The 27,967-nt window shown below is 49.2% G+C and overlaps 1 protein-coding gene and 1 long non-coding RNA gene across 3 annotated transcripts in view; one reads left to right on the top strand and one right to left on the bottom strand.

The window, feature by feature from the left end:
* Positions 1-27,967, bottom strand: part of LOC135911246 (uncharacterized) — a 104,175-nt gene that overhangs the window by 60,348 nt on the left and 15,860 nt on the right. The window contains exon 3 of one of the 2 annotated variants that reach the window (XM_065443438.2): positions 13,517-13,625. The exons of the other annotated variant lie outside the window; for it this stretch is intronic. Coding sequence (XP_065299510.1) covers positions 13,517-13,625 — 109 coding nt within the window. The remainder of the gene's footprint in view (positions 1-13,516; positions 13,626-27,967) is intronic. 2 annotated transcript variants of the gene reach the window in all.
* Positions 15,483-18,102, top strand: LOC135911245 (uncharacterized). The gene is made up of 3 exons (XR_011508455.1): positions 15,483-15,910; positions 16,042-17,656; positions 17,721-18,102. It is a non-coding gene; the product is annotated as an uncharacterized lncRNA (long non-coding RNA).

Below are 27,967 nucleotides of genomic sequence, written 5' to 3' on the forward strand. Positions count from 1 at the left end.
TGGGGACCCTCCCATGCAGTCTTCACCTTCTTTAACTGGGCGGCGATGTGTCCACTCATTACAGAGTAATCGGCCCCTGTGTCGACTAAGACAGTGACTGCGTGGCCGTCTAGAAGTACGTCGAGGTCGGTGGTTCTTTGTCTGGCGTTGCAGTTGGGTCTTGGCGTCGGATCACGGCTGCGTCGTGTTGAACTGAAGCTGGAACGTTGCGTCGTCAAGTCGTCTTTCGTCGCTGTAGTCTTGGCTTCACGACTTCTTCGGGACGGCGGCGTGTCGTCATTAGGTCGTCGAGATGATTTCTTCGTCATGTTCGTCGACGGCGGAGGATCTTCGTCAGTTCGACGAACAGCATCCGCACCTCCATCGGTTGCTGCTTTTAGTTTTCCGGATATGGGCTCGCAGAGCGGCCCCGCGCTGGGCCGGTGTATGGTCGGCGCTGCGGCGACAGGTAGCGGCCTGGTGACGGCGAACGGGACGGTCGTCGAGGGCTCCATTGAGTAGCGGCGAGGTAGTCGGCGATGTCACGTGGGCGCTCTCCAAGCTTTGGACGCGGCGCGTTGACGGCGAACCCTCTCAGTCCCATGTCGCGGTATGGGCATCGGCGGTAGACGTGACCCGCTTCCCCGCAGTGGTAGCAGAGTGGGCGGTGGTCAGAAGCGCGCCAAACGTCGGTCTTCCTCGGGTAGCTCCGCTGGGCGACGGGTGGGCGCGCTGTCGGCGGCGGCGGTGGTGGTCGACGGAATTGCGGCGTTACAGGGCCCTGGCGCGGTCGCTGAGGTGGGCCTTGACGGTGTACGACGGCGGCGTAGGTCATCGCTTCGGGTTGGGGTTGCGGTAATTGGGGTTGCACCTCCGGAACTCCAAGCGACCTCTGAACCTCATCTTTGACGATGTCAGCGATCGAGGCCACTTGAGGCTGCGACGACGGGAAGATCTTCTGAAGCTCCTCTCGTACGACTGCCCTGATAGCCTCGCGCAGGTCTTCGGAGGCCAGTGATTGAACTCCGGCATAGTTTGTAGCGTTGGTGCGGCGGTCGAATTGCCGGTTTCGCATCTCGAGTGTCTTCTCGATGCTAGTGGCCTCGCGAAGAAACTCGTCGACAGTCTTCGGCGGGTTTCGTACCATACCGGCAAAAAGTTCCTCCTTAACACCACGCATTAGTAGCCGGACTTTCTTTTCCTCGGACATTTCCGGGTCGGCGTGGCGGAATAGGCGGCTCATTTCTTCTGCAAAAATCGCCGTGGTCTCGTTGGGCAGCTGCACTCGGGTTTCCAGTAGTGCTTGGGCTCGTTCTCGGCGAACGACGCTTGTGAATGTCTTCAGGAAGGCGCTTCGGAAAAGGTCCCAGGTCGTTAACGTGGCTTCTCTGTTCTCGAACCACGTCCTGGCAGCGTCTTCCAATGCGAAGAAGACATGTCGCGGTTTGTCGTCGCTATTCCAGCTGTTAAATGCAGCGACCCTCTCGTACGTCTCGAGCCAGGTTTCCGGGTCCTCGAATGTTGAACCGCGGAACGTGGGGGGCTCCCTGGGCTGCTGCAGCACGACGGGGGATGCTGGGGCTGCCATTGGGGAGGAATTGGTGGCAATCTTCCTGCTCGTCTCAGGTAGGAGTCCGTGCTCTGGGGGCAGTCCTTGCAGCCGGCGGCTAGCTCGCTGGTCTTCGGCGACGTTGGTTTTGTCCTCGGGCTTCGGGCTTGGATCGCGGCTTTGCGGGGGCGTTCGGTACATGAACGCACAAGCACCTCCACCAGATGTCACGTGGTAGTGACGGTAAAGAGAGAACACAGTAGCAGTACTGTGAAAAACAAAACTAGCTTTTATTGGGCGAACCTGTGCCCACAAAATAGGCTACACTTAAAGCACAACGATAGCGGCGAACACAGTCGGCGATCGTCGAAAATCTGATCAGCGGGTCAAGCGCGTCGGCTTTTATAGATCAGTCGTCGAATGTTCCAGATTAACTGATGGGACCCGCGTGTCTTCCACAAAGTTCTACACCATTCGTGTCACGCGATGAAATCTGATAACACAAGGTTCGGCGACAACAGACACGCGGATAGAAGCGTCGATAACTTTCCAGAAACATCGGATACATTCAGGCGCATCCCTCGCTGTGCGATTACAGTTGTTAAGCGGCGAAACGTGGTCGCCCGATAAAGATAAGTACACGTGTCAATATACATGCTTGAATGCACGCTCTGCAAAAAAACGGTACATCGGACAAACAGAAGGGCCTTTCAGATTCCGCTTTAACAATCATAAATCCCACGCTAACACGTTGCCCAACCTGCCCATCTCAAGACACGTGCATCTTCATGACCACTCATTTGATAAACTGAGAGTCACATTGCTTGAATCTGGATTTCGTTCAAATTAGGATAGAGAAGCCCGCGAATCCTTCCTTATATATAAGTTTGATACCGTCGCGTGTGGTATGAATGAATGTGTAGGAAAATTGAGTTGCCTGTCTTTGTAGCCCGTCACTTGTCCCTTCTGCTACTAGCACGTCGCTATCCCTTTTTTTCTGTGTCTGTGTTTGCTTGATAACATAGCACATATTGAGCACATATGGACGTTTGTTGTGACGTGGCGATTGGTTTTTACAATTCATTTCGGTGCGTTTTTATGCTTTGCATTTTAGATGATATGTTTGCAATCGCCATCGGTCTATACACGTGTCAGCTATCCTTTGAACGATTCGGATGCATTTTTTTCGCTCATTGTATTCGTTTTTCATGTCAACGTATCTTCATTTGGTTGATAGGCACATGTATATTAACTGTACTGACACCATGCAATGTATTCTGATGAAGGCCGGACCCCGGCCGAGACGTCAATAAACCGCTTCACACGCGCGTCTAGTTCACTATATATATATATATATATATATATATATATATATATATATATATATATATATATATATATATATATATATATATATATATATATATAAACGATAAGAACCCGATTTTATTAGTCATATCATAAGAAGCCAACAAACATTGACACCAAGGACAACATAGGGGAAATTACTTGTGCTTAATAATTGAAAGTTAAGAAACGAAGAATTAATGGAAATTAAAGTGGATGAAAAAACAACTTGCCGCAGGTGGGCACCGAACCCACAGCCTTCGCATTTCGCGTGTGATGCTTTACCAATTGAGCTACCGCGGCGCTGTTTTCCCATCCGCTAACACTCCCAGGGTTCTATTAGGACACATAATTACCCAAGAAAGTGGATGGGAAAACATATATATATGTTTAATTTCCCCTATGTAATTTCCCCTATGTTGTCCTTGGTGTCAATGTTTGTTGGCTTCTTATGATATGACTATATATATATATATGACTATATATATATATATATATATATATATATATATATATATATATATATAGGCGCATTTCTGCCCTAGCCGTCGCCATGACGCTGCTTATGAAGTCCAAGGGCGATGAAATCGTCATCGCGCGCCGTGCGCTGTATGTGAGCCAGCGATCGCTGCTCAATCTCGCGCACGCAAGTGAGGGAAGCGCGAAGAAGCGCGCCGTCTTCCGTCGCTCTCTCCTTACGGGGCCAGGTAGAGACAAGGGTGCGCGTTCTACTCCGGGCGGTGCGGGCAACTGCGCGCGCTCGCGCTGGCCGCTGTATCTTGAAAGCCATCTGCGACGGGGACATAGTTCGGCCCCGCGCTGTGTTTTCACGACGTAATTCCCGTTGGTACGACACGCAGCACGAAGGTCCATTCGCTCGCTGCTGCTGCCGCGCTTCCTCGTTCCAGCGTTTTGGGGTCATCCAGCGAGTTTCCGTGGTCATCGAGTGAGATGTGTTCGTGTTTGCCTATGGGCGCGTGACATCGTACTTGTTAATTTAGTTAGTATGCCTACATTTACGAGTTTATACGGCCAATAAAACTACTATTATTACTTCATATAGCTAGCTGTCCACTAATTTACTATCGCATCGATGATTCGCCTTTCGGGTGAAATTGCGACTTCTTTCGTATCATCGCACTGCGCTCTGTCCTTAACTTGTTCTCCAAGTTCCTGCCCCATATTGACACGTGTCGAGCACAAGACGTGGGAAGCGGTCCTGCCATATGTAACCTTCGCTTACAACACAGCGGTGCAAGAAAAACACAGATCACGCCGTTTAAGCTGGTTTGCGGCAGGAACCCGAAGACGACGCTCGACGCCATGCTGCCCCACTTCACTGACGAAGAGAATGTTGACGTCACTAGCTATCTCCAGCGCACCGAAGAAGCCCGACAGCTCGCCCGCCCACGGATCAAGAACCAACAGAGGACCGACAGCCGACACTACAACCGCCGACGACGCTTCGTCGAGTACCAGCCCGGCGACCGTGTTTGGGTAATAGACAGAAATAAAGCGGTTTGGACCAGAGAGCAAACGGGTATAGACGATATTCTAATTGACATGAAGCGAAAAAAGTGGATCTAGGCAGGTCATTAATGCGCCGGTTAGATAACCGTTGAACCGTTGGGGTTACAGAATGGGTACAAAGAGAAGGGAAACGCAATCGAGGACGACAGAAGACTAGGTGGAGCGATGAAATTGAGCAATTCGCGGGCGCTAGTTAGGATCGGTTGGCACAGGACACGGGTAATTGGAGATTGCAGAGAGAGACCTTCGTCCTGGAGTGGACGTAAAGCAGGCTCATTATATTATTATTATTATTATTATTATTATTATTATTGTTGTTGTTGTTGTTGTTGTTGTTGTTGTTGTTGTTGTTGTTGTTGTTGTTGTTGTTGGCGATAATTGAACTCGTACCGTTAGTTTTACATTCTCTGCCACTAATTCTCGCTTCGTGTGGGCGACCTCAAAGCCGCCTTCTAGACAACGTTGCTCCTCGCGAACCCTGTTTATTCCAGCGTACTCGCTCCACTTCCGAAAAGTATGCCGTAGGTGAGCTTTGCCTCAACGCGCCTATATCTACGGCAGTGCAGCCTTTACATGGGTGTAGTGCAATGTGGGTAATGTTTCACTATATTTGCGCTAATTACGCCTGCACCGTTTAGTTTACCTAGCGTGCGACTAATTCTCTCTTCCTCCCTCCTTGAGACGTAAATTTTCATACCTCTTGTGATTGGCTAGAAGATTTTAAGGCATGAAAGCGACGTTGTTTTATTTTTATTTTTGTGCTGGAAACAATACACCGAGACTCCACATGAAATGTGCAAGGGAATCATAAGAAAATGTTCCTCTCAGCAAGGGACCCGAAGCGCCAAGTCGCAAGATTGTTAACCCGCGTAATCCCCTGACCCTGGCGGCTTTACCCCTTTACCGCGGCGCACGCTTTACCGTCAGCAGATTGATGTTTGTTATGCTTGCGGAAAGCTGGGGCATCGCGCTGACGTCTGCCCCTCGCCGGAAGAAGTGGTTTGCAGGGGCTGCGGTTCAACCAATCCCGGTGAGGCCCACCGGTGTACGCCCAAGTGTTAACTGCGTGGGGGAGAGCATATCACGGCTGCCAAGGAGTGCAAGCAGCCGTTCCGTACCCCATATGTGGTCTAGTATAGCGGGCTATGGCGGATATCAAGGCGGAGGATGAAGAGAAAGGAGGCTTCAGGTACGACGAAAGCCAGTTCCAGACGTTGGGGAAGACGTTGGAGACTGGGCAAGGACAAGATCGTGGGCGTCGACGTTCAAGATCAAGATCAAGGAGACCAGGTAGAGTATCTCCCAGCCGCTCCGGTGGCCGGTCTGAGAGCAGATCGGCGTCTAAGGTGCGCTTCGGACTGGACGGACACTTGGGAACTGAGACTGCGCGTGGCCCCAATGGGACTGCGAAACAGGGTGTGCGCAAGAGTGGTGTATTCCAGGGTCTACAAGGCAAGGGCCCCAGTGGAGCGGCCATTGATACTACCTGGGCGGAGCACACAAGCGCTCGAACGGAGATCCCTAGTTTGGTAAAGCCAGAGCAAAGCAAGAATGAGGCGAGATTGTAGAGGCTAGAACAGGAAAACGCAGAGTTGAGAGAAATGGTGAGTTTGTTTAGGGCAGAAATCTCGGCTCTTAAGGGTGTGGCAGGACCTGCACCGGCCGAAAGGGCAATGTCTGATCCCATAGAGAGCATGGATTTTGCTGATGTAGGTGAGGCTAGTGGGTCGCGCCTCTCAAAGAGGAATGCGATGACTCATGAGGCGGAGCCCGCGTCGAGGAATCTGAGATCTGAGGTGAAGGAGATGCTGTCGAGTGTTGTAGATAGTGTTAAGCAGGTCAACGATGGTCTGGCTCAGCTGAATGCGCGTCTCACAGAGTCGCGCGGCTCGATCGATGCGAGGTTCAAGGAGCTGCAATGTAGAATAGAGGTGTTCGAAAACGAATCCAGTCTGAGTGCCTCTACCCTTCTTAGGTCGGGATCTCAGACGGCTGGTTCCTCGACAGGGAAGTCTCAGGTTCAGCAAGATGGCTCGCAGCAACTTCTTCAACATGGCGCGACAAAATGAGGCTTTTTGTGTGTGGCAATGGAACTGTAGAGGGTATGCTCGTAAACGGGCGCCTCTACAGCAGTATATTCGGGCGTCTAAGGGAAGGCCGCAGGCTATTCTACTGCAGGAGACAATGACGGAAGAAGTTTTTCTGACGGGCTACCGAACCGTCTTCGGCGCATCCAAAGCTCGGGGGACCTGCATTCTCTTGGAGAGCAAACGGACGCATGTGATTCATGATCTTAAGATACCTTTAAGTTCCCTGGAATATGTCATGATTGAGGTGATTCCTAACCGGGTGAACAAGAAAAGCGTGTTTATTCTCAACGTGTATAGTGCCCCGAGGGACACGGTGCAGAGATTCAAGCTGCTTCTGCAGAAAGCTTCTAAGCTTGCCGGGGACCATCCGCTGATCGTGGCTGGGGATTTTAATGCTCCGTATCACGTGTGGGGTTACAAGCATGACACAGGTAAAGTGAGAGACCTTTGGCAGAATGCTGCGGAGTTTGACCTTACGCTGATCCCTGACCCTGCCTTTCCGACACGTATAGGGACGTCGACGTGTAGGGATACTACCCCTAACCTCTGCTTTGTAAAGAACGCAACCAAGCCTAGTTGGTGAAATCTTTCCGAAGACCTAGGTAGCGATCATTATATTAACCAAGTCGTTTTTGAGGTTGAGGGTAGGCGCCCTAAGGCGTTAACGTTTATAGGCTGGGAAAGGTTTCGTATGATCCGGGAGGAGATAGGAGAAAGGGGGAAGGAATTCGAAGCCCTGTACCGGCTTTCCCTGGAGGATTGGATCACCCAGGTGAGGGAGGATGTAAAGGAGGCTACGAAGGAGATCACTACGGATTTTGAGGTGGATAGTGTTGATAGCAGGCTGGCCCATCTGATTGAAGCCAAGCGGTCTATGCTGGCTAGGTGGAAAGGGCAGCGGCTTAATCGCAGGCTGCGTAAAATGATTTTCGAGCTGAATAAGCTGATTGAGGAGCACTGTAAGCTTTTGTCTAGGCAACAGTTGCATTAGGTATGCAACTCGGTGGACGAGCAGGTGCGCAACGGGAGGTCGTGGGGCTTGCTTAAGCATTTGCTGAACGACTCCGATACGAGAGTTAGTCAGGCGCACGTCCTTGCTAGAGCTGTACACGAAGCAGTGGGGTCTACCCCAGAGGAAGAGCTGGTTGAAAAGCTGCCTAACAAATACCTTCCTGTTGTGGACCCGGATGCTCTTCTGACGGAGCAGGCCTACACGGGAGAGGACAACTTTTCCCTAGATGAGGACTTTTCTGTGGAAGAGGTACGCATGGTTCTGCATAACCTTAACAGCAAGTCGGCTCCCGGACCGGACGGTATTTCGAACAAGCTTTTGAAGAATCCGGACGATAGGTCAATCAAGTACCTTACCGGGGATGTTAACGCTATGTGGAAAGACGGGGTGGTTCCGGTGCAGTGGAAGACAGCTCTCACGGTGCTGATTCCCAAGGCTGGCAAAGCCCTGAGCATTGATAACTTAAGGCCTATTTCGCTCACTTCCTGTGTGGGCAAGGTAGCCTAGCATGCGGTGCTTAATCGGCTTACAAGGTACCTTGAGGAGAACCAGGTCTACCCCCACACTATGATTGGTTTTCGGGTCGGGCTGTCGACTCAAGACGCAACGAAGCTCATCAAGCATCAGGTCATTGATGGCGACGGAAGGGGCGTTAAGGCCATCCTAGGGCTGGACCTGGAGAAGGCTTGTGACATCGTTCGGCACTCTTATATTCTTAAGTACATTTCGGATCTTGGCATTGGCGTGCGCTTTCATGACTATGTCTGGTCCTTCCTGTCAGGCAGGAAGGCTACCTTGAGGGTTGCGGAGCTGGAGTCAAAGACGGTAAATCTTGGTGACAGGGGCACTCCTCAGGGAGCCGTCATCTCGCCCACATTGTTCAATCTGGCCATGGTAGGATTGACCAAGAAGTTCTTGGAGAATAACGGGATTAAGCACACCATGTATGCAGATGACGTGGCCATATGGTGTCCCGGTGGTAATGAGGGCTATATCGAAAGTGTTTTGCAGGAAGCAGTAGATGTAATTAACAATTATTTGGACCCGACGGGGTTAAAGTGCTCCCCCTCAAAGTCGGAGCTATTGCTGTACAGTCCCACTAGAAAGGGACGCAAGCCAAGGGGATGAATCCCCGTGGACCAGCTGAGCATTCAGTTTCGTACAAGAAATGGCGATTCTCCTACCTAGGGTAGATAAGATCAGAGTTCTGGGGATGATGATTGAGCCGAACGGCGCCAACACGCTGACGATCCAGAAGATCATTGCCAAGACAGAAAATGCGGTACGCCTAGAGAAGAGGGTGGCCAGCAGGCAGACGGGGTTCAAGGAGGATAGTCTGATTAGACATATGCACGCATTTGTATTGTGTCACTTTACTTATGTGGCGGCCATGCACAAGTGGAAACCATCGGAGAAGGAGAAGCTAGACACGCAGATTAGGAAGATCACGAAGAAAGTGTTGGGAGTGCCAATGTGCACCAGCACCGACCGACTTCTCCAGCTGGGAGTTCATAATACCGTGGATGAAATAGCTGAGGCTCAGGAGAGGACGCAGATGGTGCGTCTCTCTACGACTAGCACGGGTCGGCAGATTCTGAGAGAGTTAGGTGTTCCTCAGGAGAAGATTTCGCAGCTTCATGTCGGTATTCCCTTGAAGGTCCATGTGGTGGTGGTGGTGGTGGTGAATTGTAGCAACAGGCGGGTTTAGCCTGGCGAACAAGGCCGGCAATTGCTCCGCCCGAGCATCTCGCACAATACCGCTGAAGGGTTTCACCATATGTCCATCATACCGGTCTCTCTTAAGAAATCGATGAGGAGACGTGAAGTTTCTTTGCGGGCTATAACTGATCCCTCGGGAAATATAAGGTCTTGCAGGCGCGCATGCGGAAGGTCCTTGTTTTGCAGATTTTTCAGGAGAGTGTCTCTTTCATCTTGGAATTGATGGCAGGACCACAAGAAGTGCTCAATGTTTCCTGTCTCATTGCATGCCGTACAGTTCGGAGAATTGATTCGCCCTGTTTTAAATAACCAGTCCGGTGTATTAGCAGATCCTGTCCTTATTCGATATAGAAGTGTGGCTTCCTCTCGGTGCAATCTCTTGGTTACGCAAGGCATATGCGGTGGAACCCAAAGCGACGCAAAGTGATTTCGAATGTCAGATTTTTGCACTTGATTACTCTTTGGAGCCTTGATTTTGGGAGGATGATAGAGTGCTGCGTATGCAAGCGCATCAGCTTTTTCGTTTCCTGAGATGCCAATGTGGGAAGGAATCCACAGAAAATTTACTGTGAAGCCTTTGTTGTTGAGTTCTTTCACGATGGCTAGTGATTTGCGTGGGAACTTGAGGGATGGCAAACCACGGTATATTTGTTGTAATGCGGCCTTTGAGTCCGTAAGGACAACCACATTCTGCGGAGGCAAAGTCTTTAGTTTGCGCAGAGCAGAAGCTATTGCTATGCCTTCCACAGCTGTCGACGAGGCTATACAGTCCAGACGGCCAGACCACGTATATCTTAGCGAGGGAATATAGAATGCAGCTGCACAGCGGTCTTCGTCTGCCTTGACAGAGCCATCTGTGTATACTTGTAGGTAATTCGGGTAAATCGTGTTCAGGTGTTCCAGGACTAATGACTTGGCTTCTGCAGATGGAATGCAGCTCTTTGATTGCAATTATGGTACACTTAAGTTTCATCTGATGTCCTCGAATGTCCAGGGTGGTTCTATCCTTTCCCTCCGTCTCGAGCAGCGCAATCCTAATACGCGAAGTGTGTTCAATGCTGCATAAAAATGTGAGCGCGGCCTGTTATCTATACGTCGTAAGAGTGCTCTACCGGGCGTAGACTCACTCAATCGTAGGAGCTGGATCATCAGAGCCTGGGAAGCCTGAATTCGTAGAGGGCGTGACTCAGCTTCGTAGAGCACTTTCTTGCTTGACGCTGGCTGAGGGACTCCAAGGCAAAGCCGGATACCTTTTCTGTGGATGGCTTCTAAGCGCTCGTATTGGCTGTCTGAGGGTGACATCAAAGGTAGCTGATACAGGATTCGACTGGTAACCAACTCTGTATGTAGTCGTAGCATCGACGTCCGGTGGTTGCCCCAGCGTATGCCAGCGACTCGCTTGAGCACATGTAGCCTGGGTGACAATGACGCCACAACGTGGTCAACACCGCGGCGCCAGAGTAGTCTGTGGTCTAAGGTAACACCCAGAAATCGGACGTTGGTGACTTGTCGAATCTGGTATCCGTCCAAATTCAGCGTCAAGCGTGTAGATTTCCTTTTCACTCCAGGAAATAGTACGAATGATGATTTCTCTGCTGATAGTGATAATCCAATCGTTGCCAAGTGGCCCTGAATGGCTTTTACTGCTCCCTGGGCTATTCGTGCGAGGCGGCGATGCTGGTAGCCGGAGACCCATATGCAGATATCATCGGCATATATAGATATCTTCACTGGTGTTCGATGGTTTAGTACTCTAGGGAGGCTACTCATGGCAATGTTAAATAATAAGGGAGATAAAACACTCCCCTGTGGCACACCGCGAAATATACGTATTTCATCGCTCAAAGTGTCGCCAAGACGAACTTTGAGGCGACGATCATTGAGGAACGTATGTATGAAGTGCAAGAGATGACCCGTGACGCCTATAACTTGCAACTGGCTGATGATGGCTCTTTGAGACACGTAGTCATAAGCCTTAGAAACATCCATGAAAACAGCAAGTGTCGACAGGCCATCCGCACTGTAATGTTCTATGTGGCTTAGCAGGTCCAGCACATTGTCTTGAGCGCTTAGACACTGCCGAAACCCAGTCAGGCACGATGGTAGTTTTCGACCCTGCTCGACATACCAAGTGAGTCGTGTGCGCGCCATCTTCTCCATTAGCTTCGCTGCACACGAGGTCAGTGATAACGGTCTGTATGAGTCCAGAGCTGAAGGTCCAGAGTTGAAGGTCCATAATCGGTATCATGCCAAGCATGTTCCCAGGAACATGCATCCGGAGCGAAATGTGGGTAGAAGAAAGGCCAGGGGGGCTTGCCTGCTGAGACTCATTCGTGATGAGAATCAGAAGGTTGGCTTCGTCGATGCTTCTTTTAGCGAGGACAGGAAGGTGTTTACCATAGTTATCGTGGACAATGAGGGCAGTGTCGTTAACGCTGCTACCGTTCGAACTGATGGGCCAGTGGTCGCGGAGCAAGCGGCTATTACGCTCGCCCTGGTTGACAGGCGCAGGCCTTTTGTATATAGCGATTCAAAGTCGGCCGTTAGGGCCTTTGAGAAGGGCTCGGTGGCTAAGGTTGCTTTTAAAATTATGCAGACATGTGAGATCTATGACGTAGGCCCTCATCGGGGCGCGCGAGCGCCCAACTACAGGCATAAATAAAGTTTCTCCAATCCAAATCAGCACTACTTATGTTGGTTCCCTGCTCACCTTGGGATGATTGAGGGAGTCCCTCCGAATCTCAATGAGTCCGCTCATGAGGCAGCGCGAGATCTTACGCTCCGCTCTGCCCCGCGCCATGGCGTGGCGGTACTCCGCGAGAACAGAGACTCCCCTTCCACATACAATGAAAGCACGAAGTATTACCTTCCTTATCGCAGGGTTTGTGGTTTGCCGCATCCCAAACTAAACAGGGCTCAGGCACTTATATTACGCTTACTACATACTGGTACTTATCCTTGCCCACGGAGACTGAACATGTTTTATCCGGAGACGTATGCAGAGCCTTATTGCCAAGATTGTGGTGATTTAGCCACCCTCGAACACATGCTCTGGTCTTGCGAAAGAATTGAAGACTCGGCGATCAAAGATGCGTCCAGGTGGGAGGCTGCACTTCGCAGCCCGGTCTTAGATGAACAATTCTGGGCTGTCTAGCAGGCTCACTACGTGGCCGTGAGGCTTTTCCTTCCGTTCCCTACGTGGGAGCGGCCCGCTTAGTGGTTGATTATCACTACTTGCAGGACCAAATAACGTCTCCCTCCCTCCATCCATCCATTCATCCACATACGACAAACCCATGTGAAGTCAGTTAAAGAAACCTTGTCTTCAAAATTTACGGACTCACAGGCACGTAAATAAAAGCCCATTCTTAGACTCATTCAAACAGAAGCATACTTCGAATTTGACTCATGTCTACGTGCATGCGTGCGTGCGTGCGCGCGCGCGCGTGTGTGTGTGTGTGTGTGTGTGTGTGTGTGTGTGTGTGTGTGTGTGTGTGTGTGTGTGTGTGTGTGTGTGTGTGTGTGTGTGTGTGTGTGTGTGTGTGTGCGCGTGCGTGTGTGTGTGTGCGCGTGCGTGCGTGCGTGCGTGCGTGTATGCGTGTGTGTGTGTGTGTGTGTGTGTGTGCGTGTGTGTGTGTGTGTGTGTGTGTGTGTGTGTGTGTGTGTGTGTGTGTGTGTGTGTGTGTGTGTGTGTGTGTGTGTTTAAACAAAAATTACAATACGGATGGGGCGGATATTACTCCACCAAGTTAATCACTTTTATCTGTGTTCTGCGCATATTTTCTGTCTTCAGAACCTTCGCCTCCCGTTAGCGAACCCTTGATCATGAAAAAAATCCGCTCATTCTGCCACAGATTCAATGTGCGCAGCTTCCCTGTTCTACGTTTAAATTCCAATCCCTCGGGCCGGGTTACTACGTCGTCATTTGCATACGAATAGACACTGCGACACACTAGCAAAATGCGACCAATGTTCACTTTGCCTGCGTCAAAGTAAATACCGCGGCCTCACAGAGACCACTCTAAGCGTTTCGCTGTGTCTCACTAGATGTTTAGTGAACGGTGGTTGGTAATGGCTCGTCCCTAGAATTCGTGTGCCACAATTTGAGAAACACCAGTGTCAGAACAACATAAAGCTCAGCCTTGCAGTAGGGATACCTTGTGTAGAGACGCAGACGTGCGAAACACGGACATAAGTCCCTGTAATTGTTCTAGTGTCCGCATTTGTTCGCTTGCCTTTCTGCGTACTGGTTGAGACGTCACGAAATCGCGCTTCCCCTGAAGAACTCACCTGTTGGCCGCTACGGGTGGCCTCGAGAACTCCTCGGGACATGGCCAGTCGGCGAGGAATTCGGTCGCGAACTGGGCAGCTTCCCGCAAGAACTCGTTGTCGGGAGGAACTGCGTATGCGCATTTGAGGTACTATGGGCCATGGTAAACAGAAAAAGACGCAGTTTCGCCCGAAAGGCGGAGCATCGGTCGCTATAGCAACTTAGTGGACACCTATACGTAGTAGGGATAGTATTCCGCAAACTAGGGGGCAATCAAGGGCGGGAGAAAGCTTTAGGAATTGAAAGAGCATCACTTGCAACCAGGTTGCTGAAAGCGGGTGGGGTCACATTTGAAGGAGAAAGTGGCCAAGTGCGCCCGAACGTTTGCGCACAATACTCAGAGAAAGTTTGCATCGTTATCCAATCATACAGCGCAGAAACTGTCGTTCTCAGCTGCGTAAAGCCACACACGTATCGCTGACGCAGACGTCGCGTTTCATGTTGATGAAATAGGTCTCCATTAATTTCCGTGCAAAGTAATCTTTGCGTTTACCAAGAATGCGGACATGGAAAAAATGTGGCTCATACGTGCGGGAATCGCAGTGCATATGCAAATGTATATTAATCTTATTCTCGACAAACAACTCGTATTCCCTTGCCCTATCGTCGATGCGACGGCCTGTCTGGCCGATATATACCCTGCCGCGATTAAGTTCGTAGAATTCCGGGCAACGTGCGTTGTGTGGGCTCTGAGCACTTCCAATGTCATATCAGTTGTGACTGGGTAATCTTGAGCTAACGTAATTATCTGCGGTGTCGACGTGCAGCGCCACAATCCAAGGCAAACCCTGAGTGCCTGCACCTGTGCACTCTCGATTGTGCGGATGTTACTTTTGCAGGTACTGTTCAACACAGGTAAGCTGTACCTCAGATACCCGAGAATACGGTGCAGCTGTAGCATCGCGCGTACTGACGTACCCCACGTTTTCCCTCCAGTTAACTTGAAATGGTGTAAAATGGGAGTAAGGGGAAAATAAAGGCAGAGAGAGACAGAGATAGAAGAAAGGGGAAAGGCGGGGAGGTTAACCAGACGGTAAGATCCGGTTTGCTATCCTACGCTTGGGAGAGAGGGCAGGGGGAGATAAAGTGATAGCAAAGTAGAGAAAGGGGGAAAACACAAAGAGCCAAGGAGCTGCGCATGCGCCCCTGATCAGCTGCTCGGCGCCCCTTCCGGAGCCTCGTATATGTTTCTTTTTGGGAAGCTCGCCCTTGGGCATCACGAAGGACTGAACATCTTGAAGGGGCAGCGCAATAAGACGAAAACAGAAGGCAGGAACACAGAGGACAGGACGCAGGACACAGGACTTGTGTGTTCCTGCCTTCTGTTTTCGTCTTATTGCGCTGCCCCTTCAAGATGTTCAACCAGTACCAACTCGCCCAAATGTCGATCCTTCTACGTAAGGCTGAGCTGCCTATAATATAGCTGCCACATTGTATGCTAACGCCCTGAACGTTGATAAATTCAATTTCTTTCATGCTACGCTTCTATCTATGTTAAGAACCAATTCGAAGCAGTTTACGAGCGCAGTAAAGCCAAAAAATGAAACAGCCATACGTCTCGTTGACGAGCCTGGTGATCCAGACCCGAAGCATCTCGGTGCCTCCTTCCTTAACGAAACGTTTGTTCACTTTTTCTCTGACTCTAGCCTTATTCATTATCCGTACACACACGATTTTGGCAATTTTCCTATGGATATCATTACTTCTGAGACGGCCGGTATAGCGGCTATCATTAATAAACTGAATCCGTCGACCTCGTGTGGTATTGACACAATTAACTGTAAGTTCTTTCACAATACAAAAGAATATAGTTATATCATATTACGTTGTATTTTTACTACATTGATTTAGGATAGCTATCTGCCAGAAGACTGAAACATAGCAAATGTAATTCATCTTCATAAGTATGGCGACATGCATAAGCATAGAGTTAGTAGAACAACTCTAGAGGAAAAGCTGGGCCGGAAAAGTGGGAACCTCTAGGGCGCCGCCCTGTTGCTACTGGTCAATGTGGCCAGCGCAATTACTATTGAAAGAGCTGAAAACAAGTACAGGTCACTTAATGCTTTGTCATCTAAAAACGCATACCTGATGGCTTTATGAAGGTGGAACGTTATATTAAATTTACAGAAAGCGATCGCTAAGTCCATGACTTATGTAAATCACGATGTACGCATTCATGCAATAAAGGATGACACGAATTTCGGTTTCGAATCTGTTTTTTGGTTGCATAGTAGTTTCGTATAGTTTAGGTTTGACATGCGATCGCGCGTCGACATCGGACGCTATGACACACTCGTTCGTGCCTTATGTGCCACCGAAGCCCCGAAGTGCTCTGGCATATACCTTCACATGTAAGTAAACGAATGTATCTCTTTGTTGAGAGTGTCACGCGAGTAGGCGGCTCTTGTGGTGCATCACAATCGTTTGAGAAGCGTCACATTAGTGCATTTTTATGCATGCGGAGCGGGGTTTTTATTTGCAGGTTTCCCTTCAGTAGGAAATTGCTGGACAGGCAGACCAGCGCACCGGAATTGTACTGGCGAAGCCACAAGCAACTCAAAGAATCTGTTTAATTGTTGCACTTTGAACAATCATGCTTCTACAAAGGCCACAGCAGAAAAACAGCCTGATGCCGAATATTTCTGTGCCACGAAGTAATCAAGAGGCGAGTGCCTATAATGCGGACGAAATCGAGTGCATCGAGACTTAGAACGACAGAAAGCTGAGCTAGTTGGTAAGGATTCATTATGCAAAACAGAGGTGAGGCGTGCAGACAGGACACAAGAGTAGAGAAGTGGGCGGCGCTTGTGTTGTTTGCTTGTAAATACTCTACTCTCGTGTCCTGTCTGCACGCCTCACCTCCGTTTTGCATAACGAGTGCATCAACCCACATATTGATAGCGTAGGCGTTTTATTAACTGTGTAATGTTTCCAACACTTCCTTGCATGCCATTTCATGTGGAATATATTTTCTGGTCACAAATGTGTGCAGCGAATCAATTTGCATGATCGACTCCGCGCCTGTGGGACCGTTCACTTGCACTTGATGCTGAGTCTTTTACATGTATCCATAAACTGCAGATATGCACATCAGGCCCCTGCAAGCATTTTCAAAATTCAATTATTTTAGACAACAGGCACATATGCAATACTGACATAATCCCGAATACCACACGTTTCCCTTTTATGCAGATATGCAATGGCAAGCCCTTCCATGTGTTCCAAAAGTAAAATTTAAGCTCTAAATTAAAGAAGATATTTCTAGTCAGAAACAAGCAAAAATGGTGACTGCAGAGTATCAGAAGCCCAAGGTACAGAAATTGTGAGAAGTGTCGAATGATTTCAAGGAAAGAGTCGTATTTGAAAATGCAAGACTCTTTAGTGGAGGTCAAGCAAGTCAATATAGGTAGAATACTCTGCAAAATTATGCGAGTGAGGGGATGTCAAACAGTGGGTCAGGAAATGCATTGTTTTTCTGCTAAACAAGAGCTGATTGCCATTACATAAGTCACTTCAGCATCATGATAAATTCAGAAATAAACCAAAAAACAAGACACGCAAAAATAAAAAAAAAACATTTAATGATGCTCTCTCCACACTGGGATAAATAAAAACAAACACATCACATCTAATGTGGACATATCAGATGCCTTGTGAAACACTAAAGGAACAATTCAGTTTCGAGCTATGGCACTTGCCACATAGATGTGGGGGGGCCTTGCACCAATAGTGATAGTTACCACTGCATTTAGAAATTGAAAGCATTCGTGCAGACAAGGATGATTCTTTCTATTCTTGGCTACCACTTCAAATGCCTCCACCAAATGTTACAATGCTGCACGCAGCCATACTAAGGATCTCGCAGCAACACCTGCAGGTAAAAAGCAGAAGCAGTCAAAGTGCTGGTGTGTTCTGGACACTATGTTTGAAAACATTTAGGCAAGAAGAGTGCAAGAAGCAGACATAACAACTGCATTTATTTCCATAATTCCCCATTTAAATGGCCTTTTCTTTTTGCTTAGACAATGCCTACGCCTAGCCACAGCAGCTCCCTCATACAGACTCCGCAAGCCAAGAGGCCGTGGAGCCAAATGCAGGTAAGAGGCAATAAGCAATAGCACTGGTATTGACATTCATCTAATTTCTTTTTATTTCATTTAGGCAGCCAGCACACCTCGAACAGCCACCTTGACTGCGGGTGTGTCACCCTAGTCGCCAAGGAAACATTTGAGGGAAAGTGACAGGCAATGTGAACAGCCACTTTTCCATGTAAACAATACTCTTTCTCTCGAATGACTCCTACGCCTCGCCACGCCAGCACACTTGTGCACAAAGATGCCGCAGAGGCACGTGCAGGTCAGAGGCAAGAAGCAGTGGCACTGGTGTCGACTTTTACCCAATTTCTTTTTCTTACACTGAGGCAGCCAGCACACCTCGAACAGCCACCTTGACTGCGGGTGTGTCAGTAGATTCCTGTTGTACATATGCTCATAATAAACTTCAGTAAACTTGAACTTCATAATAAACTTGAAGGCAAATGGGACATTGATGCATTGTATTTTTTAACATTTATTGTACACATACAATATATGTTATACTTTGCAGTGCTACAGAGCGTATTTTGAAGCTTCCCCCTATATTTTGCACCTTTAATTACGTATGTGTTGTGTGGCCCTCAATGCAGTTCACGTTGTAGCAGCTGCTTTGTCTGTATCACACATTGGCTTAAGCTCGTGATATCCACATACTTCTCTCACATATACAAAATAAAGTTCTATGTAGTCCTCAAGTGTTACAACAAAATATGAAAGTAAACAATCTGATCGTGGAATTGTGTTTATTACAGTGATTCCTATGACAGTTACTGACAAGTTGACAACTTGAACTGGTCAATCGGTCCATAGCCTCCTCTATTTTTCAAAAATAAAGGAGGCTATGATCCGTCATGGCAAGGAATTGTATGTATACATAAAAAAGGGGGTATGTGTGTGTGTTTGTAGTGGGGGTATAGGATTAGGGCGGTACGAAAAAATGTACCAACACCGTCCTCTAGACCCATTCCGTTAAGGTACCGTAACAAAGCGTATTATGCATAAAGTTCGTACAATGAACTCTGAAATTACTACACACGCCAGGCGACGCGAGCTACATTTGTCATGAGGCATTCGCCCTCCATATTATTTTGGTTAATCTTGCTCCCTGCACCGAGGCAAAAGAAAGATCATGGGCGCGGGTGCCTTTAAAGTATCTCGACCTTGCGAGGCACTGCTGCGCGTGCCAGGGGAGCTGTCCGTGCGAACACTCCCTGGCACACACCTGCCTCGGCGGCACCAACCTATGTAACGTTCTGCTTCGAGCTTTGATCCCCCCACTGTCCCTTGGGTGCCCTGCAGTTCCTGCACCGCCTGCTTTATTATAATCTCAGGCGCTCTCCTGAGACTTCCGTTTGTCGGTTACATGTGCCCTACAGCTGTGTCAGTACTTAAAATGAAAAAACCCGATCTATCGTCGCGACGATAGATCGCGAAAGCGGCTTTTGCAACATACCGCGCACGTGCGAAGAGAATTACGGAACACCAACGAGGAATCTGACCACAGCTTCGAGCTCGTAACCTCGTCGAGTGACACTCCTGCAACAGGCGTGACCGCTGAAAACCGCATACCGCCGGAAACTTCAACAGGATCATCCCTCGGTTGCATAACTGCCACCTGTACGGCCAACATGGACCACACCCACACCGTCCCGCAACACAGAATAAAGAACCAACTTATAAAACCCTAACACACACCTGCTGCACGCACACATCACGACTGCACAAGCGAGACGCCATGCTGCTACGCTGCTACTGTTGCCGGATTAAAACTGACTAGTGTCACCAAGTCTAGCAAGCGTCTCAGGAGCTGGCAACCTCGGCGCGTAGCAACATGGCGGCGCTCTTGAGGTTCCCGATTTTAATGCATGGGCCCTATGGGTAGCTTGTCCTCTAGAGTCAGTATAGTAACTCTATGTGCATAAGCCCCGTAGCTATTGCCCAGGGGCGTAGCCAGGGGGATGCGGGCGGAGGAGCTTATGGGACTTCACCCCCGCCCCGAAATTGTTTAGTGCTGTCATGTACTGCCGACCAAAACAGCCTCCGGTGCCGGAAATCATTCTGGATTTTGTCTAAAATGTATTTTTCACGCTCGAAAAGGCATTTCGGCGGGAAGATTCTGAACTCGGGCTGGATTTCGTGGCAACGCCCATGCGCCTGGAGTCACGTAACGCCCAAAGAGCCCCATCGGAGCGCAAAGTTTCAAGGGCGTTTTGATGGTGAGCGGGCTTATCGCGGCATCTCGCGGATGCCGCGCAATCTACGGAGCGCATGGATTTCAATTCCGAAATTTTATGGGTATCAAGATCACATAATCTTTTGATGCGAAAGGCTCATTGACATTTCCAAAGTCGCGCTTTAGGTTTTCGATTCCGGATCTTTGTGGGTCTATTGTTCTTATAAACATGTGACGCCAAAGGTGCACTGACTTTTCTAAAGTCGTACATCGCACCATAGAACGAGACAAGCTAAAGCAACACAGTATCAGACATGTTTAGAAAGCACGCAGCGAGGTCCGATGAGACGAAGCGTTGTGATGGTTCATTTGTGCCGTCATGTCACAGAAAAGAATATCAACATTTTCTTCACCTGCGCCACACCATCCATGTCAGGACACTAAAGCCAGCAAAGGTAACTACGTTCTTATTTATTTTTTCTACTTTGATATTTATTCGCGAGGACACATTGAGCCTCTTCAATTTTCTTGTTCTCACTGCCCGCAGGCTGCCAGAGCCGGCCAGAGGGCATGCGTTTTTCACGTGCTGCACTGACAACCGCGCGGCGCACATCGGTGCACGTTCGTTTTTCTCTGGCCGAGTGGATTTTCGCCTCGCCAAGCTTTGGACGCTCTCTGGCTATCAGACGAGAAAAAGAAGCAATGGCCACTCGCCGCTATCACTACCGTGGGGACTCGACGGATTGCTACGCGTTCGCTCAAGGGGGTCACCTTCATTTCAATGTTATCGCAACCTCTCCAAAAAGTATTTTGTCTCGCCAGTGTAGGATAACGAGTAACATCCAGATGGTTCTCTGTGGACCAAGGGTCTGACGTTTTCTTCGATATTCCTTCGGTAGCCACATGAGGTGCCCAAAGTAGGCATTCGATTGTGGCCAACATGCTTTCTTATGCGTGTGTTTTTTTTTTTCATTTCGGTTCCCTCACCCCACAAAAGAAAAAAAAAGACGTTGTTGCAGCGCAGAGAATTGTCGCATGGTGAAAGTTCAATTTTGTTACTTTTTCTTTTGCGAAAAGTAATCGGCCACGGATGTCTTCAGTTGCCGGATACTCTTATCATATTATTGCTATAGCAATTATGTGGACACTCAAAGCGCATTCCTGTCTTCGCGGTCATGTTCCGTATGAAGTCCAAGGGCGATAATATCGTCAAGGTGCGCCGCATGCCTTATGTGCGAGTGAAAGCGTTATGGTGAGGGGGTGAGTCGATGGTGGGTCAGTCTTGTGTGCGCAACGGAGAAAAGCGGGGAGGAAGCGCGCCGCCTTCCGTCGGGCGCGAGGCATCGTAGCGAGTTGAGGGAGGGGCGGGCCTTACGAATCTGTGGTTTATGAATCTGTGATTGCGCAACATGTTTATTTGCCTTGTTTGACGCACTATATAGGGTGTTTCATCGAACTTTAGCCAGAGTTTAAAAATGTGGCGATGCACTCTAAGACGACACGACCAAATGCATGTTGCTCACTTTTCTATGCAGTGTGTCATGCTGCATTTTGTATTTTGTTTAATTAGATAATTAGTCAAGATTAATTAACCAACTTTAGTAGCAACGAACTAGGAAAAAATTCCAATTAGAAAGTTGCAGAGCGGTTTGCAAAACGGCCGAATAAACAGTTTGTTTTTCTATCTATTAAGTAGCAGTGTTTTTCAGCTTACTACGGATGCCCGCGAAATACAAAAAGAAACACAACGTGTCATGCCCGCTTGCGCGTCGTGATTGCATTGCTTCCAAGCGTTCTGCGCACAAACAGCCATAGGTGCGCTGCCTCTTAAAAAGCGACAGGGCAGTGACGCAAGAGTTGGCTGTTCGATTTAAGCTAACAATTAACCGTTATCGCTCGCGCTGCGTAAAGCGACTGACGGACGTCGTGGTGGTGGTAGGTGGTAGTCCCAGATAGCAATAAACAGACTATCGTGCATAGGCTGTTAAAGTGCGAGCAATTTCGTGATGCCCTTTTCCAATGAGGAAAAAACAGACATGATCCTTGCCCTAGGAGCTGCAGGCGGACAGAGACGGTAGGCTGCAAGAATATTTCGAAGCTGGCACGCCGGTACGCGACCGACCCCGATGACAATATTGAACTATTCAACACCTACGATTTGTTAAAGCAGACCAGAAGCTTCACAAGAAAGAGGCAGAGTGCTTCAGTCATAAACAAGAAGGTTCGCTCCAACGTTTTGTCTTTCATGTCGGCTAATCCACACGCTTGCTAGCGTGTGGATTAGCCACACACCAAGTGTGAGCGCGCAGCTTGGTTTGTCTAACGCAAGTGCTCGGCGGCTTAAAAAAACAGCTGTACTGCACCCCTATCATCTACAGTTGCATCAATGCCTGGAGTCATGGGATTTCCAAAAGAGACTCGACTTTGCGAATTGGATTTTGATTCAGGAGGAGCAGGATTCTTACTTTCTCAGCAAGGCACTCTGGACTGACATGGCGAACTTTTCTCGAAATTCCCAAGTAAACATTCAAAACGCACACTATTGGAGTGATCAAAATCCCCACTGGGTAGGAAGGTCCAGCCACCAATATCAATGGTCTTTTAATGTTTGGTGCGGAATATATGACAGCACAGTCATTGGCCCAGTGTTTTTTAATAACACTCTGACCGGCAAGAGGTATGTAAGCGAGTTCCTCAAAGGGCCGGTTGAAGACTTCTGCTGCAACATGCCACTAGCCCGGCTTGACGCAATGTGGTATCAGTGCGACGGAGCCCCAGCCCACACCTGCAGTCAAGCGCGACCACTGCTTGATGTTACCCTCCCAGGACAATCGATAGGGAGAAACGGGCCTGTCCTGTGGCCGGCAATATCACCTGACCTCAACACTCTTGACTTTATCTTGTGGGGTTATATTAAGGATCACGTATACACGACGCAAACGACGACTCCAGAAGCCTTACAGGAGAAGATAATTGAAGTCTGCCACAGCAAAACGCAGCGGTGGCGTAGAGGTAGAACACCCGCCTCGCGTGTAAGAGGTCCGTGGTTCGAATCCCGGTGCCGGCAATTTTCCACCGGATTAAAAAAAATCGCGTGTTGATAAAATTGCACAAACAGGCCTGGAGTGTGGCCTGATCCTGGTGACCAGAACCGGTAACGCACTCCCTCATCAGAGCAGGATTGGCCACCCTGGTGCAGTACTTGGCCACAACCTCCTATATGAACACGAAGAAGAATGATAGGTGTAACGTTAAGGGATAAGAAAAGAGCAGATTGGGTGAGGGAACAAACGCGAGTTAATGACATCTCAGTTGAAATCAAGGCATGGGCAGGCCATGTAATGAGGAGGGAAGATGACCGATGGTCATTGAGGGTTACGGACTGGATCCCAAGGGAAGGGAAGCGTAGCAGGGGGCGGCACAAAGTTAGGTGGGCGGATGAGATTAAGAAGTTTGCAGGGACAGCATGGCCACAATTAGTACATGACCGGGGTTGTTGGAGAAGTATTGGAGAGGCCTTTGCCCTGCAGTGGGCGTAACCAGGCTGATGATGACAGCATTTCACCGAAGGTGCTCAAGGAAGCAACAGCAAGCCTTCTCAAAAGATGCCAGTGTTGTATCGCTGCAGAAGGTGGCCTCTTCGAGCACTTTCTGTGAAGGCGCATGAAAAATAAACGGAAATTCCGTGAAAGACGGCTTCTGGCCATTTAGGATACTCTTACTCTACCATTTTCAGCCTTCTGAAAACTGGGTTTTTTTTTAGTGATGTTCGACTTGCTTACAGCTATCGCGAAATGACGGACTTGTTGCTTCCGGCAGCACAAGCGGTAACCGCTGCGTCTGCTTATCGCTATAGACGAGAAAACCATGGCCAGGCGGCGCTACTGCGCCTCCTGACAGCGCCCCCAATGTGGAAGCGTCCAGCCGCGCGGTCGCGCCGTGGCGCAGTCTCCGCTTTGTTTACATTGTGTTGTCCGCGCTTTTCTTCGCTGCTCGTGCTCACGGCGTTCCGTTTTCGACGGCAGCAGATCGCCTGCTTGCGCAACGGCCATGCAAAGATTGCCGTGCGGTTTCAAGAAGGCTGCCGACGCCGACAGCTTTTTTTCGTGGCGGCAACCTCACGATAGGGGAGCGTCTGCTTCCGAACGTGTACGGCGTTGCACAAATTGTGGACGGTGATGTGATAGTGAAAGCCAAGTGCGTGTCACAGGTGTCCGACAAGATCGTAGACGACGTCGAGTTAGAGGTGCGCACCATGTTCAGAAATTTAGCCACTTTTATTTCAATTACAACATAAATCACACTGGCAGCAGGAACTTCTGTTGTCATACTACTCAATGACTGCAGATCCATTGCGCTGCTTCCTGACGGTTCTGTCACTTCACAAAGGCATGTTCTGGAGTCTGTTTCACACGTGTCTTGCCGCTGCTCAAGAGCTGCGTCGCTGCAGTAGGAAAGCACATGTCCCGGTGGTGCTGACTGCTGAGAAGACTGTTGTGATTGCCACTGGTCTGTTTGGCGCCGCTTCCATCTGCATCGCATATGAATGAAACAGTATGTGTGCCTATTTGTTGTGGGGATTAAATTACTCCCAATAATATGTTTGCAAAGGTAACGTTCCTGTGATTGTGTGCATATATTATTCTACAAGAGTGGTACCACTACAAGTTATGATACTTGCACACTTAGATACTTCGAAAGCATGGGCAAACAACAAACATAACGCGCACGTCTCGAGCGGCTGCTTTCCGATCTGCCGCTTCCCGACGCACGCCGACGCGGTTCCCGACGCGGCTTGCATTAAATACGGTCTGCTACCACACAAAAGGAGCGCGCGGCTCCTTTCGTTACCTGCACAACTAGTAATTTAAGTTGCAGCGTTTGGAAAAGGGAAATAATTCTCTTGAGCTCGTCCATGCCGATCGCGAGGGAAGGCACAGTGCAATCAAATAAATTCGGGGGTTCTAAGTGCCAAAACCATGCCAAAACCACGAAATCATTATGAGGCCGGCTGTAATGGGGAGTCTCAGGAATAATTTTAACCTCTGGGGGTTCTTTAACCTGCACAAAAATCAAAGCACACGGTAACAAGGCTGTTCTTGCATTTTGCCCCTATCGAAATGCGGCGGCCGTGACTGGGAATCGAGCACGCGTCGTAGAGCTTAGCGGCGCAACACGCCTGCATTTACCGCTAACAAACGGTGGATGCCACCACAATTCAACAACGCGACACAACTAAACAAACAGCCGTGCACTAAAAACAGGCATATGACTATTCCGCTTTCAATATATTACACGCGAATGCGAAAGTATGAGACTTACTTGACTCGGCGCACTGCAGTTATCCATGCTTGTCGTCTGTCCTTCTCGTACCACTTCCCAGGAAATTTGTAGAACTTCACGCGGGCGGCGTACGACCTTTCGTGTTTTCGAGGCTGCTGTGGCAATCAACAACACATCAGTATTGCGTGCTACCTTTCCTGGCTGATGAGGTCGCACTCGGCATCGCAAAAACCACGCGCACGAGCGCTCCCGCCGTACAGAACACAGGCGCGCGCTAGCGCAGCGACGACCCTCCAAACTTCCATCGGTCTGCTAGGGGAGCATTCGGCGCTGGTGCCGCGCGGGCAAACTTTAGGTTACCTCGTCTATAACGAACTGTCACGAGGGGAGCATATCGCTGGCGTAAATGGCACAGACAACGCCTACGTCGCTGCCCTGTCGCCGTTTGAGCGGCAGCGCGCCAATGGCTTGCGCGAAACGTTTGGGAGCAGTGCAGTCACGACGTGCAAGCGGGCAGATCACGTGGTGCTTTGTATTTTGCGGGCATCATCAGTAAGCTGAAACACGCTAATGTTTAATACATAGAAAGACAGAAACTGTTAATTCTGACGTTTTGCAAGCCACTCTGCAACTTTCCAATTGGAATTTTTTCCTAGCTTCGTTACTTCAGAAGTTGGTTAATTGTTCTTGACTAAAAATCTAAAGTAAAATACAAAAATAAGCGTGGACACTACATACAAAAGTGAGCAACATGCATTTGGTCGCGTCATCTTAGAGTGCATCGGCATATTTTTAAACTCTGGCTAAAATTAGCTGAGACACCCGTATACAGAGATTTTCGAATACATACGTAGATTTATTGCAGACTTATACATATATTTAAATATCTTGTTGCGGGGTTTTGTGGATACGTGCAGTGAACTTTGTTTCCAGTGACACTTCCTGCTCTTTATTAAGCTTTATCTTCAAATATGTGTATTCCATTGTATCTTCGCATTTCTAATGTATATTTTGCAGAACTCCTGCTTTTTACATGTGACCTCTCTTGCGACTATAATTTCGGTGCAATTACAATACACGACCGGTGACAGCTGCTCCTGCGCAATATATTAGAACGAAGGACAGTGTCATTGATATTTTTCACTGGCCGTTGCATATGTACAAAAATGTAAACAAGGTCCTTGAATGACAATGTTTCATCAAAATCTTTGTCCTCAATTCGTTCATTTCCCGGCCTATACATTTATCATATCAGCGACATGCACTGCTTTGCTGGTTTCGAACTGACATAGTTCTAAAATTCGTGTGATATTTTTTTACTTAATAAATAGATAAAAACACGTGGAAGTATTGATATCAGTTAATGGCACAATTTTTGGGACGCACGAATACATGTTTATGAAAAAATACGTATTTTACTTGTCTTGACAGTGCGCAGCACCCAGGAATTCGTTTTCAGCATATTTGTCAATGGCAATCCAGTTATTATACATATATTTGATCCCTCGACAAATTACGTAAGAAGCAGGCCGAGCTACAACGTTTGGCACGTTTCTGGCAATTGACTGCATCTTCCTATACTTTGCGAAAACATTCGATAAGGCTAGCTATCAGTTGCTTCTCAGAAAAATACACCGCATACGTATTGACTCGCTGTTGCTCCAGTATAGGGAGCGTAATTTCTTTCTAACCGCACGGAGTTTGTTTTTACTAATGATACCGATTCCCCTGAGGCACCCGTGCGTTCAGGCAATCCCCAGACCTCTGTTCTAGGCCCCCTACTAGCAGTGGAAGAAAACGATGACGGAGATTCGAGCAGTGGCACGAGCAGTGGCGTAGCAACGGGGGGGGGGGGGGCGGGGAGGTAGGGGGGAGGGGGGGAGTGCAAGGGGCCAGTGGGGCGGAATGGGGGTGTCATATACGTCTGAAGACACATGGACATTGTTGATATCCACGCCTTCCTCGACTACACCCGGGCTAGGGGGAGGGGGGGGGGGGGGTGACAGAAGACCTATGGGCCCCGGGTGCCAGACGACCTAGCTACGCCACTGGGCACGAGCGCGAGGGCCAGTATCGGAACGCTGGCATAATCAGCGGCATCAGAGCCAGCTTTTGAAGGAAACAACGACAATGGTGCGGGCAGTGGCACGAGCGTGAGGAGCAGTAGGGAACGCTGGCATGATGAGCGGCATCGGAACTAGCTGTGGACGAAAACGATGACGAAGATTCGAGCAGTGGCACGAGCGCGAGGGCCAGTATGGGAACGCTGGCATGATCAGCGGCATCAGAGCCAGCTTTTGAAGGAAACAACGACAATGGTGCGGGCAGTGGCACGAGCGTGAGGAGCAGTAGGGAACGCTGGCATGATGAGCGGCATCGGAACTAGCTGTGGACGAAAACGATGACGAAGATTCGAGCAGTGGCACGAGCGCGAGGGCCAGTATGGGAACGCTAGCATGATCAGCGGCATCAGAGCCAGCTTATGAAGGAAACAACGACAATGGTGCGGGCAGTGGCACGAGCGTGAGGAGCAGTAGGGAACGCTGGCATGATGAGCGGCATCGGAACTAGCTGTGGACGAAAACGATGACGAAGATTCGAGCAGTGGCACGAGCGCGAGGGCCAGTATGGAAACGCTGGCATGATCAGCGGCATCAGAGCCAGCTTTTGAAGGAAACAACGACAATGGTGCGGGCAGTGGCACGAGCGTGAGGAGCAGTAGGGAACGCTGGCATGATGAGCGGCATCGGAACTAGCTGTGGACGAAAACGATGACGAAGATTCGAGCAGTGGCACGAGCGCGAGGGCCAGTATGGAAACGCTGGCATGATCAGCGGCATCAGAGCCAGCTTTTGAAG

Source organism: Dermacentor albipictus, chromosome 9, assembly GCF_038994185.2.
Source record: "Dermacentor albipictus isolate Rhodes 1998 colony chromosome 9, USDA_Dalb.pri_finalv2, whole genome shotgun sequence".
Classification (NCBI taxonomy): domain Eukaryota; kingdom Metazoa; phylum Arthropoda; class Arachnida; order Ixodida; family Ixodidae; genus Dermacentor; species Dermacentor albipictus.